This window comes from Micromys minutus (genome assembly GCF_963924665.1).
Source record: "Micromys minutus genome assembly, chromosome: 13".
NCBI lineage: Eukaryota > Metazoa > Chordata > Mammalia > Rodentia > Muridae > Micromys > Micromys minutus.
The window spans coordinates 26,594,894-26,613,312 of record NC_137982.1 but is presented as its reverse complement, the minus strand read 5'-3'; the positions used below and the strand labels follow the sequence as shown (position 1 = coordinate 26,613,312).

General features: G+C 41.4%; 1 protein-coding gene across 1 annotated transcript; it reads right to left on the bottom strand.

Moving 5' to 3' along the window:
• Positions 1-3,133: 3,133 nt before the first annotated feature.
• Positions 3,134-18,210, bottom strand: TNFAIP6 (TNF alpha induced protein 6; the record flags this gene model as incomplete). The annotated part of the gene is made up of 6 exons (XM_080927759.1): positions 3,134-3,749; positions 6,642-6,682; positions 7,719-7,947; positions 9,981-10,142; positions 12,827-12,964; positions 18,114-18,210. 6 exons carry the CDS (start codon positions 18,208-18,210, stop codon positions 3,586-3,588), a joined length of 831 nt encoding a protein of 276 aa, XP_080783885.1. The 3' UTR covers positions 3,134-3,585.
• Positions 18,211-18,419: the final 209 nt, after the last annotated feature.

Genomic DNA, 18,419 nt, shown 5'->3' with positions numbered 1-18,419 from the left:
GGACTCATAGAATTTCTCTTTCTGTATTTGGATTACCTCACTCACAGTGGTTGTTTTCAACTCCATCTATTTACTTGTGAATTGAATACATTTATTTTTATTTTACCCCACCCAAATCTCTGATCATTTATTTATTACTCTTAAAGATTTATTATGTTACTGTATTTAGACTAAGAAATAGAATCTCTCAGTGAGGACAGCCTACATTTCTTGACAATCTGTTCCTGGCGTTTTTCCTTTGGCTCCATTTTCTTGGCCAGAAAGCTAGCAAATTTTAACTTTTCTTAGTTCTTTGTTTCTTCAGAGCTTTTGTGTTGTAGAACGTACTAGGTAATACGATACTGCATCTTTGGAGTTTTGGTCCGGAGCTTCTTACCTTCTTTTTTTAAGGTCACAAAGAACATAAAATACCTTGTGGTGACCCTAACTAAGCAAGTGAAGGATCTGTATGACAAGAACTTCAAGTTTCTGAAGGAAATTTAAGAAGACCTCAGAAGGTGGAAAGATCTCCCATGCTCATGGATCGAAAGGTTCAACATCGCAAAAATGGCCATCTTGCCTAAGGCAATGTACAGATTCAACGCAATCCCCATCAAAATTTCAACTCAATTCTTCATAGAGTTAGAAAGAGCAATTTGCAAATTCATTTGGAATAGCAAAAAAACCAGAATAGCAAAAACTATTCTCAACAACAAAAAAACTTCCAGGGGAATTACCATCCTTGATCTAAAGCTGTATTACAGAGTAATTGTGATTAAAAACTGCATGATATTGATACAGAAACCAGCAGGTAGATGAATGGAATAGAATCAGAGACCCAGAAATGAACCCACACACGTATGGTCACTTGATCAAGACAAAGGAGCTAAAATCATTCAGTGGAAAAAGGACAATCTATTCAACAAATGTTGCTGGTTCAACTGGCAGTCAGCACACAGAAGAATGCAAATTGATTCTTTCTTATCTTTTTGTACAAAGCTCAAGTTCAAGTGGATCAAAGACCTCCACATAAAATGAGGTACACTGAAACTAATAGAGTAGAAAGTGGGGAAGAGCTTAGAACACATAGGGACAGGGGATATTTTCCTGAACAGAACATTGATGGCTTATGCTCAAAGATCAAGAATCAACAAATGACAAAGCTAAGGCAAAGGACACTGTCAAAAGGACAAAATGGCAACCAACAGACTGAGAAAATAACCTTACCAGATCTTTTCTGATAGAGGACTAGTACCCAATATATACAGAGAAAACAAGAAGTTAAACTCTAAAGAATCAAATAATTCTATTAAAAAATGGAGGTACAGAGCTAAACAAAGAATTCTCAACTGAGGAATATCGAATGTCTGAGAAGCACCTAAAGAAATGCTCAACATTTCTAGTCATCAGGGAAATGCAAATCAAAACAATCCTGAGATTCCATCTCATCCCAGTCAGAACGGCTAAGATTAAAAAAAAAACTCAGGTGACAGCAGATGCTGGCAAGGATGTGGAAACAGAGGAACACTTCTCCGTTGTTGGTTGGATTGTAAACTGGTACAACCCACTCTAGAAATCAGTCTGGCTATTCCTCAGAAAACTGGAAATAGTACTACCTGAGAACCCAGCTATACCACTCCTGGGCATATACACAAAACAAGCTTCAACATCTAACAAGGACACATGCTCCACTATTTTCATAGCAGCTTTATTTATAATAATAGCCAGAAGCTGGAAAGAGCCCAGATGTCCTTCAACAAATGAATGGATACAGAAATTGTGGTACATATACACAATGGAGTACTACTCAACAATGAAAAACAATGACTTCATCAAATTCCTAGGCAAATGGATGGAACTTAAAGCTATGATCCTGAGTGAGGTAACCCAGTCCCAAAAGAACACTCATGGTATGTACTCACTTATAAGTGGATACTAGCCCAAAAAGCTCAAAATAGCCAAGAAACAATTCACAGATTTTATGAAGCTCAAAGAGAAGGAAGGCCAGAAGTGAATGCCTCAGTCCTTCTTAAAAGGGAGAACAAAACATTCATGGAAGAAAATAAAAGGACAAATAGAGGAGCAAGGATTAGAGAAAAGGTCATCCAGAGACTGTCTCTCTCACCAGGGGATCCACTCCACATGCAGCCACTAAACCCAAGCACTATTGCTGATGCCAAGTAGTTTGCACGGCCCCAGGCCTCATGGCCCCAGGCGCATATACAGCAGAGGATAACATTTTCTGGCTTCAGTGGGAGAAGAGACCTTGGGTCCATCGATGCTTGTTTTCCCAAAGTAGGGGAACGACAAGGTGTTGAGGTGGGAGAGGGTGATCAGGAGAGGGCGGTCAGGAAAGGGTAGTTCAGAGTGGAAGCACCTTCATAGAGGCAATGAAAGAGGGAGGGGGGTGGGATTAAGTGAAGGGGATAACATCTGAAATGTAAATGCAGAGAATTGCAAACTTGTGTCCTCTACAAGAGGAAAATATGCCTTTAAATTTGCTGAACCACCTCTCCAGTCCTGGAATATCTAATCTCTTAGTGGGCATGCTCATTGTGTTAAATGGAATTTACTGGAAGCTGTTGCTGACCTTGAGCTCCTGTACTTGGCCCAACAGACTGCTCCACTTGGAGTTACTCATACTGACTGTGTTGTTTGACCCTCCAAAGAATGCAAAGAGAGATAAAAGCCAAATTGTCAACCAAAGTGCACGGTTGTGTCATTTTTTGCTACTCAAAGAAGGAAGTGTTCTGGACCTGCAGAGGATGCTCAGTGGTTCAGAGCCACTTGTTCTTCCCCAAACCCACATGGCAGCTCACAGCTGGCTTTAGCTTCCTTTCAAAAGGATCTAATACTCTCTCTAACTTTCACAGGCTCCTGTATGTGCTTGGCACACACACACACACACACACACACAGAGAGAGAGAGAGAGAGAGAGAGAGAGAGAGAAGAAAGGAAGGAAGAAAGGAGAAAAGAAATGAAGGAAGATTCTATTTTAATTAATCTCTGATTTATATTTCCACATCTAGGCTTATGTCCCCCTAAAATTAAAGAACTACAAAATATTTATGTCCAAGGGTATTTATTACAGCAGCATTTCTGAAAAGAACCTTAAATCCTTATATAAATTTAGCTTAAATAAAGCAGGGAACAATCATATTTACAGTTACTCAAAGGGCCATTTTGTAGAAAACTCAGTGATCTTGGAAATTGCTTGAGCTATGAAAATGTTAAGGTTAAAAAATCAGGTTATGAAACTATACAGAAGGCAGAATGCCACAACTCAAATGGAAATCATAGAGTTACATATATACATATACCACAAGTAGAAAAATGAAAGACAAACAAAAAATCCTAACATTAGTTATTTCTGTGTAGTAAAATTATGAGTTTGTTTAATTTTTTTGTTTTTTTTTTTGGTTTTTTTTTTTTACTCATTTGATGTTTTCTGTATTTTTCAATTTTCCCCACCATTACATATTCACATTTAGAAAAATAATAAATACATGTTAATAACAAAAATACAAAACTGAGAACAAATGAGGTTGAAAGCTACAAATATAAATATTGAACCAGATGTTTTGAACATCTACTTTTTTTTTTAAATTATAGATGGCTAAACTGTCCAGCTAAGAACTTTTTATTTCCAGTTGTACTTGTATTTTTGGCTTGACTGGATTTGGACGCAGGATCCACTGTGACGTATTTAATCTGGAAGCCTCCCGCAGTGACGGATGCATCGCTCAGAAACTTCAAGGTCATGACATTTCCTGTGTGGGGAGGCACACAAAAGAACGGGAGGTTACTCCAGAGTGATTTGCCTGCAAATTAAGTGAGGTCTCGATGTAAATGAGACCGGATTACAGAAGTGCATTCTCATGGCTAGTGTCCACGGCTGCCCTGCATTGGAGCCAACTGAGGGAGTTTTATACCTAACTTCGGGCCTCTCATCTCGTGTGGGAGAAGCCTTTTCTGTTTTAGAAGATTCTCTTCCAGGGCTCAGTGCTCCTGCACATTTCTAACCTCCAAATGAAATGAAAAATTTTAATTTTAAGATAGGGTGCTTGCCTAGCATGTTGAGATTCTGGATGTGATCCACAACACCGCAAGGCAACAAAAAATAACTCATATCGACTGATCCACAGAACTATGAGAACCTGAGGTCTAGATGGGCTAGTTTCTAACTGATTGGGAGCAACAAATTTTCTATTGTTAAGAAGCAAACAGGGCTGAAGAGATGGCTCGGTGGTTAAGAGTACTGTCTGCTCTTCCAAAGGTCATGAGTTCAGTTCCCAGCAACTACATGGTTGCTCACAACCATCTGTAATTGTATCTACTGCCCTCTTCTGGTATGCCAATGACAGTATGGTCATTTACATAAGATCAATAAATAAATCTTAAAAAAAAAAAAGCAAACTAGACTATGGCTAGTGCTCACACACACAAGCATCATACACGAAATAATAATGTTCTATTCAATCTTTCCTCCTGAAATATTCCTATCTGGCCAACATGTTAAGGTGCATTTTAGGTCTACTATGGGAAGTAGGCCTCTAGGTTAATTTCTTGACTTTCTTTTTCTTTTGTTTTATATCAATTCATTGACCAATTTACTACTATTATTATTATTATTATTATTATTATTATTACTATCTTGTGATAGACACAGTCTCACTCTGTAGCAGTAGCTGGTCAGGAAATCACTATATAGACCAGGTCAGCCTTTAACTCACAGACTGGTAGAGGCCACTACACTTGGCCCTACCTATGCAGACTTGGAGATGCGTTTATCACACTGTATTTTTCTGACACTGGAAGATTTACACGATGCATTGTTTGTTTGTTTCTGTATTTGTACGGTAAAAGAAGCCCTGCGCAGTTGGGCCAAGCTTGAACCATTTGGACTGCGACCCGAAGATCAGGGTTTTGGTTTGAGACAAGTTTCAGATACATAGAATTTAAGGTCAGTCTCAGTTGGGACCCTATTTCAAAATTCATAGGTGGGAGGTGATGGTCTAAAGAGGAAGCCAACACAAAAGAAAACTGTATCTCTAATATACAAAGAATAACCATATAAATGTAATAAATGAGCTGCTAAGGAGAGACTATTCTAAATACACCAGTGCTGGTTTGATTGCTCTCAAGGTAAGTTACTTCTTTGGGACAAACGAGGAATAAGTTATGTTTCAGTCTTTCATCCCATTAATGCTTTTTTGTTGTTCTTGCTATTTGGAGACAACACTAGATAGAGACTGAGACTGTATGGAGCCTAGGCTAGCCTTAAATTCTAGGGTAATCCTCCTGGCTCTGCTTTCCACACCCAGCTCTGCTGTTGTTTGTTTGTTTTGAAGGAAAAATATCAGGCCCTATCTCCCTTGTAAACATTCAGATGTTCTGTTAATATAGAGTCTGCCCTAGAGAAAAAGAGATAAGAGGGTTATTTATAGTGAGTTTCCCCGGATTGTAGCAGTAACACATTAATAAGCTTCCAACAGTAACCATTCAAGGATGGAGGAAAGAACTTCGCAGCTTGTAAACAGGACACCCCAGAACTAAGTATGGTAAGACTGGGTGTGTCAGGCACTGGGAAGAACTTGGCCTAGGCTGGGTGCTGAGCAGAGCTGTTTTTAGGTGCGAAGGGATGTGATAATTTTATGACTTGGAGAGACAACAGAACCTACCAGAATGCCAAGTTCTGGCAATGGAGAGAAAGCAAATAAAGACTTCTGAGAAAATGATGGTTTTAGCCAAAAATAAGAAATAAAAGAAAATTAAAAGCAGTTTAGGAGAACTTAAAAACTAGCATTGCCTATTGTGATAAATTTAGGTTATTGAGGGCATTGTTTCTAAATCTATTGAACATAGATTTAGAGATAACTTCCTTGTGTGTGTGTGTGTGTGTGTGTGTGTGTGTGTGTGTGTGTGTATGATTTAGCAAGCATTGCTTAGTATATCTAGCCTTAGCATTCAGAAAATTTCCTGTGGTGGCCAAACAAGAACCCCTTTTTATCACTGGTTAGCCCAGCGTTGTTGTTTTGGAATGTTGTTTTGTTTTATCGGAGACAGTGTTTCTCTGTGTAGCCTGAGGCTGTCCTGAAACCTGTAGACTAGGCTGTCCTTAACTGCCTCCTGGGAGCTGGAATCAAAGGCATAACTGCCTGGTTTACTTCTCTTTTCTTATGCAATGGCTGCTGACAGTATCCCTAAAACTGTAAGGGATATGGTACGGAGAAAGAAATGTTATACTAGCAATGTAATTGTTTACTATAATGGCTGCTTTATTTAATGACTTGATAATTCATTTCAGTCTTCCATGGATGAATATTTTCTGCCATTATTATTATTATCTGTACTTGGAGTCAAACCTGGGGTCAGTGCATGTGTAAATACCGAGTGTATTGCCAGTCCTTACACATTTATTACTACGCTGAACCCTTGTGCCAACAGCAGTTCTGAGGGACTTGTGGATCCAAGCTGTTGCCGGCCAATGAGAGCTGTCCACACACATCATTTTGATCCCAGAGTTGGCCAAAATCTTACAAATAAAAACTGGCGTTATTGCAAGCTAATGAACTGTCTCCAGTTTCAGTTCTCTCCAGTTCAAAGGGCGAATGGTAATACCATTGAGGGCGCTGTGAAAAAGCAAGTGACTTGGGCATTACCTGTGCTGATGATGTCTTCTGGAAGTTCATCGCCACAGTATCTGAAAGGGAATGTTTAGGAAAGAGAGGTCACACACACAAAGACACACACAGTCATTGATTTAGAGCATGTTTATAACAAAACACCTTATTCCCCACAAATAATAGCTCATTTTTCTCTAATTAAAAGAAACGAGTTTTTCAGGTGGGGTCTCACTTATGTAGCCCTGACTGACCTGGAACTCACTGTGTATGTAGCCCAGAGAACTGCTTGCCTCTGCCTCCCAGTGAATCATTTTAATTTATTGTTCTTTTTGGATTCTTTGAGACAGAGTTTCTCTGTGTAGTCCTGGCTGTCCTGGAACTCACTCTGTAGATCAGACTGACCTCAAACTCAGAGATCTGCCTGTCCCCAGGGTGCTGGGATTAAACGCACGCACCACCACTGTCCTGCCCGGCTTTCTTTAATTTCTTGATTTTTTTTTCCACACTGAGTTGGGGACAGAAGAATTAGATTCAGTTATTCTCAGTTACATAGTGAGTTTGAGGCTAGCTTGGGCTACAGAAGACTTACCCTGTAACCAAACGGAGATCGAGGAAGGGAGGGGAGAGACTGACTGGAACATTTTAACAGAAATCTCATTTCCTGCTTCTTGAGTCACTGAGGGTTTGAATCACTACACAATGAGGTTTTATAACAACAATCAAAGGCAGTTAGCTGCCACTGCTTTTTTCATTGGTATAGGTACAGTCTGCTAAGAAAATAATCCTTTCCTGGTATGTTATATAAAAGCAAGGTGTGATTAAGTATGCCTGTATACTTTGGGTCAGGAGTTCAAGGCCTGCCTAAAGTACATAAGTTTGAGGCTAGCCTGCAACCCCAGGTCTCCAGACGAAGAGGAGAGGAAGGCTGAAGAGGAAGAAGAGAAGAAAGGGGAGGAGGAGAGGGAGGAGAAGGAGAAAGCGTTACTTTCTGCTGCCGCAAGGAGCAGTACTTATAAAGAACAGTTATCGCAGGAACAGTGGAGAGAAAGCTAAGGTGTGTCAGATAAACACCGGAAGTTCTCCGATCTTGCTGGGTAAGGACACAGTACCTACCTTCCTACAAAGCCGTGAACATCGTCATAACTGTCATATATTTCTACATAGTCAGCCAAGCAGCCTGGATCATGCTCAAGGTCAAAGTTCAAAAAGCTCAGGTGAATCCGCTGACCGTACTTGAGCCGGATGTGCCAGTAGCAGACCTGGTTGTCATCGTACTCGTTGGGGAATCCTGGGGATTTAAAAACTCTCTTCGGATCTGTGAAGACACCACCGCACTCCTTTGCTGAAATAGGGAAAGAAAGTTCGCTTAGACCTTATATATTATTTTTATATGAAATATTAAAGAAATGAAAATCTATATGATTCATAAAATATATAGCTGATAATAATTTATAAATTTTCTTTAAACTTAAGTCTCTCTCTCTGTATGTGTGTCTGTGTGTCTGTGTGGTCTGTGCATGTGTGTGTGTATGAGTGTGTATGTGTGTGTGTGTCTGTGGTGTGTGTGTGTGAGTCTGTGTGGTGTGTGTGTGTGAGTGTGTGTATGAGTGTGTGTGTGTGTGTGTGAGTGTGTGTGTGTGTCTGTGGTGTGTGTGTGTGGGTGTGTGTGTGTGTGTGTGTGGTGTGTGTGTGCGTATGTGTGTGTGTGTGTGTGTGTACTACCTTAGGGAACCAGTTCTGGAACTCAGGCCATCAGGCTCAGCGACAAGGTCCTTTCCTCACTGTACCATCCTACAGCCCCAGTTCCTAAGTTTTCTCAAATGAACACGGACTGCTTGTGAAATTTTTAAATATGAGAATAGCAAGAATAACAACTCCTTTGTATTTTTGCTCACAAGTTTTCCTTGCTCTGATTTTTTTAAGGTATAAAACATACCAGCCTTTTACATATTCTTTGGTGTGTCTTGCCAAATACACATTTATGTTACCAACAGTCTCATCAAGATGATGGGGATTTTATTGTGCAATTGTCACACCATGCCTTCAGGGATTTAGATTTGCAAGGTCATTATAAAAGTCACTTTAATTAATATAAGTTGTAACCTGTGTCCTCTTTATCTCTCTCTCTCCTTTTGCAACAGGGTCCCCAGGCTGGCCTGGAACTTGCCGTGGTAGACTAGGACAGCCTTGGATTTATGCCATTCTTCCTTGCTGGGATTTCCAGTATGCTACACCACAGCTGGTTTGCCACTGCTCTTTTGGGTTCAAGTCAATTCTAACATGTACTAAGTAAGCATGGGCTGTACCACTGAGAGATACCCCAGCCCTGAATCTGAACTCTCTAGAACACGAGAATTCATGAGCCAAGGCCGTTGAGGGAGGCAGAGGCAGTCAGATCTGGGAGTTTAAGGCCAGCCTGGTTTGCAGAGTGACTTCCTGGATAGCCAGGGCTACACAGAGAAACTCTGTCTTGAATTCAACCCCCTCCCAAAGGAAAATAAAACAGAAAGAACAAATAAAAAACAAAAACTAAACCTAAAGAAAGCCAGGAATGGTGGTTTGCAACATGATCTAGAGAGAAAACCATGGAGGAACCTAAGTAATTTTAAATTCCCAGTGAGTTTAGTGTGTAGAGGTGGCTGAATGTGGAAAGTAAAAAACTAACCCATTGCTGTCCTCTCCCTCTCGCTCCCCCTCTCCCATTACCTTCCGCCCCCCCCCCATGGCTGACCTCTATTTTTCTCTCTCTCTCTCCCTCCCTCCCTTCCTTTCTCTGCCTCTGTTACCCTCTCAACTCTCTTCCCCATGTCCTGAATAAACTATTCGATACTATGGAATAGTGGCTGGACCCTGAGGGGAAGGGATGCCTCAGCATGGACCTGTGGAGGTACCCCCTTTCCCACCTCACCACACCCCTATAACATCTACCTCCCCTCTCTTTAACTTTTTATAAACACATCAGCTATTTCTCTCCTGCTATGATAGGGAATTTCATATAAAGTAGATCCAACACTTTATCACATCAGTGTGCTAGCAGATGCCAGAGAGGCTCTGTGACGTGATAAATAACATTGTCGTTATTGTCTGAGAGAATAAATCTGAAGAGTCTACTTTTTGTCTCCCCAAGACCATAAGCAAAGAATAATTCTCCTTCGTTAGTGGGGATCTGAAGGAGGGAACACAGTTCAGGTCCCTGAACACCAAGAAAGGACCCATGAATGGTGGGTGTGACTTCATTCTCGACATCACCGCGTTCACTCATTTTTAGATGGAAAAGCTGCTCTCTTTCTAATCTCTTGGCAGGTTACAGCTTTGCTGCCGCTGTTTATGCTACTACTGTTGCAAGCATAGAATTTGTCGCTTTGAAGAACAAACCATGTGGGTTGTAGCAATAGGCATCCCAGCGCTCGCTCCTGTTGAGCCTGATTCCGTAATCGATGATACCCGTTTTTCCAAATCCACAGTTGGACCCAGGTTTCACAATGGGATATCCAACTCTACCCTTGGCCATCCATCCAGCGGCACAGACATGAAATCCTGAAAGAGGAAGAGAGGTTTCGGGATTCATTTAGTAGAAAAAGACTGCCACTTTCTACTGTAAGTTTCTCACAGGGCCAGAGCCTTGAGAAATAGGAAAACCCTGCAATTGTAATACCGCAGGAGCTGAGGCAGAGGGATTTTAAGTTCAAGGTCAGACTTGGCCTCATACTGAGGTAGAGTACCTAGCCTTGGGCCTTAGTTTAATTAAAGTCTGAATACAAATAAATTTTTTTTCCATTTTGTTTTGTGTTGTGTTTTGAAGACCAAGGTTTCTCTGTATATTCCTGGCACTTTTGTAGACCAGGCTGGCCACAGACTCAAAGAGCTCCCCCTGCCTCTGCTTCCTGTGTCCTGGGATTAAAGTCATCATATCTAGTTCACCACGTTTCCTTGAGACAGGATTTCCTCTCATCCCCGCTGGCCTCCAACTCTCTGTTTTGCTGAGGCTGACCTTGAACTCCTAGTGCCTCTGCCCTGGCCTCTGAAGCGTTACCAGCATTGCAGGCATGCAGCCACCATGCCTGGCTATAAGATTTGAATTCTGACTTTCTGTGGTCCAAACGCAGATGCAGATAGACTAGGATCAAGGGCCATAGCAAGTATGAGAGCCGCTGGTTTCAGGTCGCTTGGGCAGTTGTCTGAGAAGCTGGGTGTGATTTAAGTGAAGACACTCAACCATCCATCTGTGCATACAACCAAGTGGGAATGAAAATTGCTTCCTTACAGTGTGTGGCTCAGTGCCAGAGAAGTGGCCTCACATGCATGATGCCCTAAATTCAATCTCTGCCCAAAAAAAAGTACATCTAAACATGTACAAGTATTTTCCTTGTCATTATTTTCTCAGTGCCGTATTTACATGGTGCTCGTATTATGGTAGATATTAAAAACAATCTAAATATCTACCATATGATTGAAAATATGCAGGGCATTCATGCCCATACTATCTTTACTCAGGAGCCTGAGGCAGGAGGATCACAAGTTTGAGACCAGCAAGACTTTGTCTCAAAAACAAAAATACATAAATGAAAGACAAGAAAGCAAGCAAGTGAGACACAAAGAAGTGGGTGTAGAAAAGTTACAATTTAAGGAACCTTTCTCTTAGTTTTTCTTTCTTTCTTTTTCCTTTCAAGATAAGAGTTCCACTGTATAGCCCAGGCTGGCCTCATGTGATCTCTGTCTAGCCTCTGCTGACCTCATGCTAGAACTACAGGTAAATAGCACCATGCATTTTTATCACTGTGGGATGGCTCAGAAGTCCTTGTGCTCACAGATAAGCACCGGGGGAACCAGGAATGTTAAACACACAGGGTTGTCCCTTCAAAGGGAGGGATGTGCAGCCTGTTTTCTGGCTAGAAGTCTGGGGACATGGTTAATCGCTTGGTGACCTTTTCCCTAGCTGTGTGGCTGAGACTCCAGACTCTATTGTGAACTTGTCAGACTACAGAGCCCATCTTTAAGGACGATATCACATGTGCCTTACAAAGGATTTCCTTGGAGTCATGTTTCAATGTGCACACAGGGCTGAGTTCATTGTCATCAACTGTGATGTACTTAGACATGCCTAAAGTAAACTACTGAGGGCCAGACTCACGAAGTCTAAACCACCAGCAGCTACTGAGTCCTGTTGAACCAAACTACCTTCTTGCCTTCCTCAGATAGCTACTCTGCTGGCTGTGGTGGTCAGAGACCCTACACGACTACTATGTAAATTGATTTGTAAAACTGCATACTTTAATATCGGAGGAAACCAACATTAACATGTCAAGAGAGACAAGACAATATTTAAAGAAGTACCAATTACAGCAACATTAATACACCCTGCTCAATGATACCAAGGTAACTAACGGGGTAGTATTTTCCTTTGGTGCTTATTTTTCTATCACAGACCCTCTATTTGCCTCTTTCTCGAAGGAATCTTGAGGACAAAGAATTAAGAAGCATGCTGTGCTATGACCATGTAGCACCTGTAGCACCCCCCTCCCCACTTTATAGCTGCAAGACACATCTGTGGTCCTGCTAGAACTTGGCTCATTGCTGTACCAGGAATCACAGGGACTAAGCCTCTAACTCATAGGAGTGGAGTTTTCAGACACCCCCTAGAAATCTATGAACGTCTGAGACCTGTCTTTGTTCCCAGGACTCCAAGACCTTTTCCATCAAGGACCATGTCAAGCTGCACGTGGGTGTCTCACCTGCTCCCCCACTTGAACCTCTCTGCTAATGAAGTTCCTCTCTAGGTTCTGAAAGGCAGCCTCCTCCATCGCTCTCCCCATCCTTTCTTTCTCTCTGTCCCTTAAAGGCCTCTTACTTCTTCTTGTTCTCCCGATTTTCAAGTCAAAATCATGTTTCCCTGCAGCCCCTGATGGTGGTGGAAGTTTCTCTCTCCTAAGAAAGCTCCTTCTGATGGGTAATTTCATGTCAGCTCCTCACCCAAACTCCCTGTATCGTGACTTGTAGTTTCTTAATTCTCACTGGATGGTGCCCAACCCTCATGAAATGCTGTAACCAGGAACTTCTGACTCTAGGCAGAAGGAATGAGGGAAGCCTAGATATTCTCACAGCATAGAGAACGATCCCAAAGGGCTTGAAAAAAAGATTTTAATAAGAGTTATAGAAAAGGTGGATTTCCCCCCAAGCTCCCGAGGGTGAATAAGAAGAAAAACTACTATTAAATCAGTTACCAATTTTTCTGGCTGCTTCTAGCTGCTTGTAGGTTGCAAGACGTCCACCTTCAAATTCACATACAGCTTTGGCTTCTGCGTAGGTGAGCTTGTACCTGCCGGCCCGAGCTTCTCTGTGGTAGACACCCGCTGCTTGCTCTGTGAAGGACAGAATGTCATCAGTGCACTATTATCCATTCTTGTGGAACAAATTTTGCCTCAGCAGGAAGATTACATCAGATACATGTTCTTGGCAAAGAAATTTCTAGGTCAGCTGCCATGGTAGGTTAGATTTTTATTGTTAGAAAGCTTTGCGCTTGGGGGTGGGGGAGGATGGGGGGAGGTGTTGGGGGCAGGGAGAGAGGTGTTGTGGGCAGAGAATGAGGGAGAATTTTAGGGGGATATAGGACACACAAAGAATGGAGTTTAAACCATTTCTAGTAGCACAAAAGAAAGTTTTTAATACAACATTGTATTGTATTTCTAGACTAACCACAAATAATACAGTTTTGGTATTCCTTTGGTTTTAAAAAGAGCCATAAGAGCAGGGAAATGGTGCATACCTTTGACCCCAGCCTAGGGAGGCAGAGGTAGGTGGATTTTTGTGAGTTCAAAGCCAGCCTGAGCTACACAGAAACCTTGTCTCAAAAACAAAACAAAACAAAACTAACCAACAAACAAACAAGCAAAAAAAAATAGAAAAGCTTGATGGGAACAGAGCAGATGGAAGGAAGCTTAGGAGGCAAAATAAACCGGGGCAAAGAAGCTCACAAGGAGGGCAGACATGCTTATTTGAGGGAATGATTAAGATGCTATAGCTGGAAACCGAATAAAGAACTTAAACACTGTGCGAAAGTCTGGCAGAATCCTCCACAAGCAAGTAGAGCACTAGAAAAAAGGAGGTTTGAACACGACTGAGAGAAATCTGGCACACCCCTGCCCTCTTCCCCTGATTTGGTGGTGTTCATGTGTTGTTTCCAACACAGTTTGGACGATGGTAAGCCGCACACATCCTGTCTTCCTGTGGGTCGCTGTTTCAGTGAATTGTTTGGGGACTGCAGTTGAGTCTCCATAGAAACAATGCGAAGAGACTCCCCAGACGAGGGTCACAAGTTTATCTCCAAGAGTGCAAATAGTACCACCCAGTTGTTCAGATTACTATTAAGCTTTTGTATACTGATCTGTCCAGTTGGCCATCATGAAGATGCTTCCAGAAAATTCTTGAATGCCTCAGCACATAAGACACAGATCCAGAAATATGTCCTGATTCAACTCATTTTTTTCCATCTTTTCCTCAAACTAAAGTTGATTCTGCCACAGTTTGATGGGAAATGAAGCTGGCTGTGTTTCATGCCTTCCTAGACTCCAAGGATCCAGCTCTCGTAAATGAAATGGTAAAAGCCCATTGTTTAGAGAAGACAACACTCAATTTGTCTTTGCAAGGTCTCTTGCACCAGGCTGGCCTCTAATTAGCCTTGCGGCTGAGAAAGTTCTTGAAATCTCTTCTGCTCACCTTTACCTCCTGAGTGCCAGGATTACAGGCACAATACTTGCTTTTATTTCATACTGGGGAACCCAAGCAGAATTTTTTTTTGCATTCTAGGCGAGCACTCTACCAAGTGAGTTTATAATCCATGCTTATGGACCAGAAAATGCTAGCAACATCAGATCGTCACCCATGGAGATTATTTCTGCCTTGTGAATGACTTGTTCAGGTGTCCTTCATGAGGCAAACCCTCAACACAGCCACTAATGCCATTCATTTAAACACACAGCTTGATGAAATTGCCTAGGTACTGTGATCGGACCCTGCTGTCCCCTCAAAGAATTTAGACATGCATGGGTACATTTATCTTTTTATTTTAATTAATTTTTTAAAACTTTTGTGTATGGGTGTTTTTTTTCTTCTGCATGTGTGTCTGTGTACCACATGTGTGTCTAGTGACCGAGGAGTCCAGAAGAGGGTATTACACCTGCTGGGACTGGAGTTCGAGGTGGCTGTGAGCTGTCAGGAGCTTGCTGAGAATGGAATCCTCATTCTTGGAAAGATCAACCAGTCCTTGTTAGCCACAAGCCCTCTCTTCAGCCCTGTTTTCTGTTTTTTGTTTTTTAACATAGGGTCTTGGTATATAGCTCAGGCTGGTCTAGAACTTGTGATTCTCCCGTGCCAGCCATTTAAGTAGGAAAATTAAAATGCGTGTCACCGTTGCTTGGAGACAGCAGTTAAGAGCACCGGCTGCTCTTTCAGAGGATGAGAATTCGATTCCCGGCAGCCCACAACTTTCTGTAATTCCAGTTCCAGAGCATCGAACACCCTTACAAAGACATACATGCAGGCACGACACCAGTGCACAGGCAAGTAAAAGATGTGTGCTGGGCTGCAGAGGTGGCTCAGCGGTTAAAGCACTGACTGTTCTTCCAGAGGTCCTGAGCTTAGTTCCCAGCAACCACATGGTGACTCCAATGGGATCTGATGCTCTCTTCTGGCATGTCTTAAGACAGTGTACTTATATTAAACAAATAAATAAATCTTTTAAAAAAAAGATATGTGCCACCACACTGAACTAAATATCTTTATCTGAAACACTATGCCTTTCGTTAGAGAAAATGGATGTATGCTTAATTTAATTATTATAAATATTGTAGTTAATTAAAAAGTTGAAATCTATCTGTATTTTAAGAACTTAGAGTAAAAAAAATTGTGCAAAAAGTTGTACAAATTATCTTAATGGATGCCGACTCCTCTTCAAACTGTTTTTCTTAATATTTTACTCCAAGCTTGAAATACATTTCTGGGGAAATGTTAACAAGGAGTTTTAGGAAATAATTTCAAACGGAAATAACAAACTTCATGTGCCGTGCATGATTTCAGTTTGTTAAAGGTTCCTATTCTCGATGCACATATTTGACTATTTAACTAATGCAGTTAATGAGGTTACTTATGATGAGGTCTCCCTATGTAGCTTATGTTAACAATGGACTCTCTCCTGTACGCCTTCATTCAGCCTCTTGAGTCCTGGTGATTACAGAACTTCTTGCTCAAGAACAAGTCTATATGAAATTGTTTTATCTGTTTTTTGACACAATGTAATTGTGTAGCTCTGGCTGGCCTGGAATTCAGTATGTAGACCAGGTTAGCCTCAAACGCATAGAGATCCACCTGCCTCTTAAGTGCTGGCATTAAAGGCGTGCATCCCCACACTTGATCCTGCCTAGACAATTATTTAAAAAAAGCATTTTATGCATGTAGTTGTTAACTTATTAATTTATTCCGAGGCTAGTTTTTGCTGTGTACTCCAGGCTAGCCTGGACCTCCCAATATTCTGACCTTAGCCTCCCAAGGACTAGAAGAGCAAAACCAGGACCACTATTATTTTAAAGTATAGTTTGTTATTTAAAAATATTTATGGATTTAGAATTTTTAGCTATTAAGACAAAGCTTAGTACAATGAAATTCTAACTTTTAAAAGCTACATGTGTCTAAAGAAATATTGTGTTCATTTTTCTATCCTGCCATTTAATTTATAAAACAGAAAAAGGGTTGTTTTGTTTTTGTTTGTTTGTTTGCCAAACAACAACAGTGGACTGTAGGCTCTGCCATGTGCTGGTTCTTCTGGGAGGAGTTAAGTAACCTTAAAGACATCACTACCTGAGCCTCAGTTTCTTCATCTGGCAAATGGGAATAATGAGAGCAATAGCCCCGTATTAGAAGCTCATAGTATTCACTGTTGCTGTCTTTTGCCGATGGGGAAGAATGTAAAGAATTGATGTCTGTCTTTGCTGTTTGCCATCCGCACTCACTGGTTTCTTGCTTGTCTGTTTCTTTCTTGTTAAGTTGCCATTAGAGAAATTAAAAGTAACAGGGTTCAAATGCCCTGTTCTTCACAGTTGTTACCAGATCCTTCCCTTTGAAGCCAACCAACTGTCACCAATTTGTGCTGGGCTGACTGCTCAGTAATTTGTCCCAGATTGAGATCGACAGGGTCTCAAGCCTCTGCAGTGTGCTCTTAACCAAGGCTGGGCTTGCTTTGCTTCACCTTTGGGGAGGAACATGCTTTTTACTCAAGTTTCCATTTTTGTAGCGTACACACTCATCACAAAGACAATGACTTCACATCATCCCGTCCCACAACAATCTGATAGCCTTTCAGAATCTCCCCATAGGACTTGAATTCCTTCTGGTGTTTTCCCATTTCTGACAAATGCACATACTACCTCAGTTGGATTGTGTTTAGAGCCCAACACACTGCAACCAGTTTCAGCTCGAGCTGGAAAAAGAGGCGGCAAGGCTGTGCGTTTCAAATCCAGCTTTTTAAGGAAATCCTCATGACTGCAGTTTCCCTACCCGAGAGAACACTGCTGAGAGGGAGAAGCAGTCTACAGCCATGTGCTGCCTAGCAAGCTTAAAACCAAGATTGAGGTTGATTTTGCTTTGTCTTTTATTACTACTACTACTGCTACTACTACTATTTACAAGAATAAGATGATTTCCCCAAACAAGCAATCAAAAGAAAATTCTCTACTAAATTCAACAATGACCAAAATGTAGCATCAACTTGAATCACACAGATTCTAGTGTTGTTTTGAGTTCTACAATGGGAGTTTTGAGTTTTCTGGGTTAATTTTTTATTGTTCTTCCATTTGCCTCCAGCAGTTAGCCCAAGTCGTTCCTTACACTTAACAAAAGCAACAAAATATCCGGCCTCGTTCAACCAGAGGTCTAGAAAAGGACTTACATGGCAAAAAGAACCAAACCCGATGAGCACACTACAAAGTACAAAGCATCTTCACCTTCCCCGTACCACACTCCAGCTTTGTTAGAACAGTTGAAAGACAGTTAGAAAAGTTAAGCTCAGAGTACACGGATTGCAGAGCTGGGGCAGAAGCTCCGCTGGCTTTATCTCACCTGAAACCTCACTGCCAAAGTGGGAGAAAGACAAAGAAAACCAAACAACATCACGGTAGTGTTTTAGTTCCATAAAGAAATACCCACCAGTCAGCGACCGTATCTGCTTTGAAATCTTGAAATATATTTAGACAATGTTAGCATATCTTAACCCCTGTTTTTGTTGTTGAACAATAAGTTTTGTGTAAAAGGATAGCCTTAAATTTTAAACGAAAACTTTCTTTGTTTAATGGCATGCCAGTCACAGTCTCTCTCTCTCTCTCTCTCTCTCTCTCTCTCTCTCTCTCTCAAGTATTTTCTGTGCAAACACCAGCTAGACTTTTTCACTCCTTTGATTCAGTCCTAAATAATGTCAATGGATCGAGAGTCCCAACGTGGAAGCTCGCGAGTGGAATTTCTTACCAAGCCATATGGAGTTATGAAAGATTCCATTCTTGAATCCCCATCCGTGAGCCTCTTCCCACAGCAAGACGTATAATAAGCAAAGGAGGGCGACCATATCTTCAGTTGCAGAGAGCCGGTTACAATGTCAGATCTGCCCACAAGAAATTCTCAGAGCAGCGGCTGGAATGCGGCTGAAACATCTGGTTTCCACATCTTTTAAATAGTTTTTTTCGGCTGTGAGGTCAGCATGTGTTCTCCAATAGCACTTTCCGTTGGGGAGTTACACAATTAGTTCAGTGTCTGAAGCAAGCCCTCTGACTCATT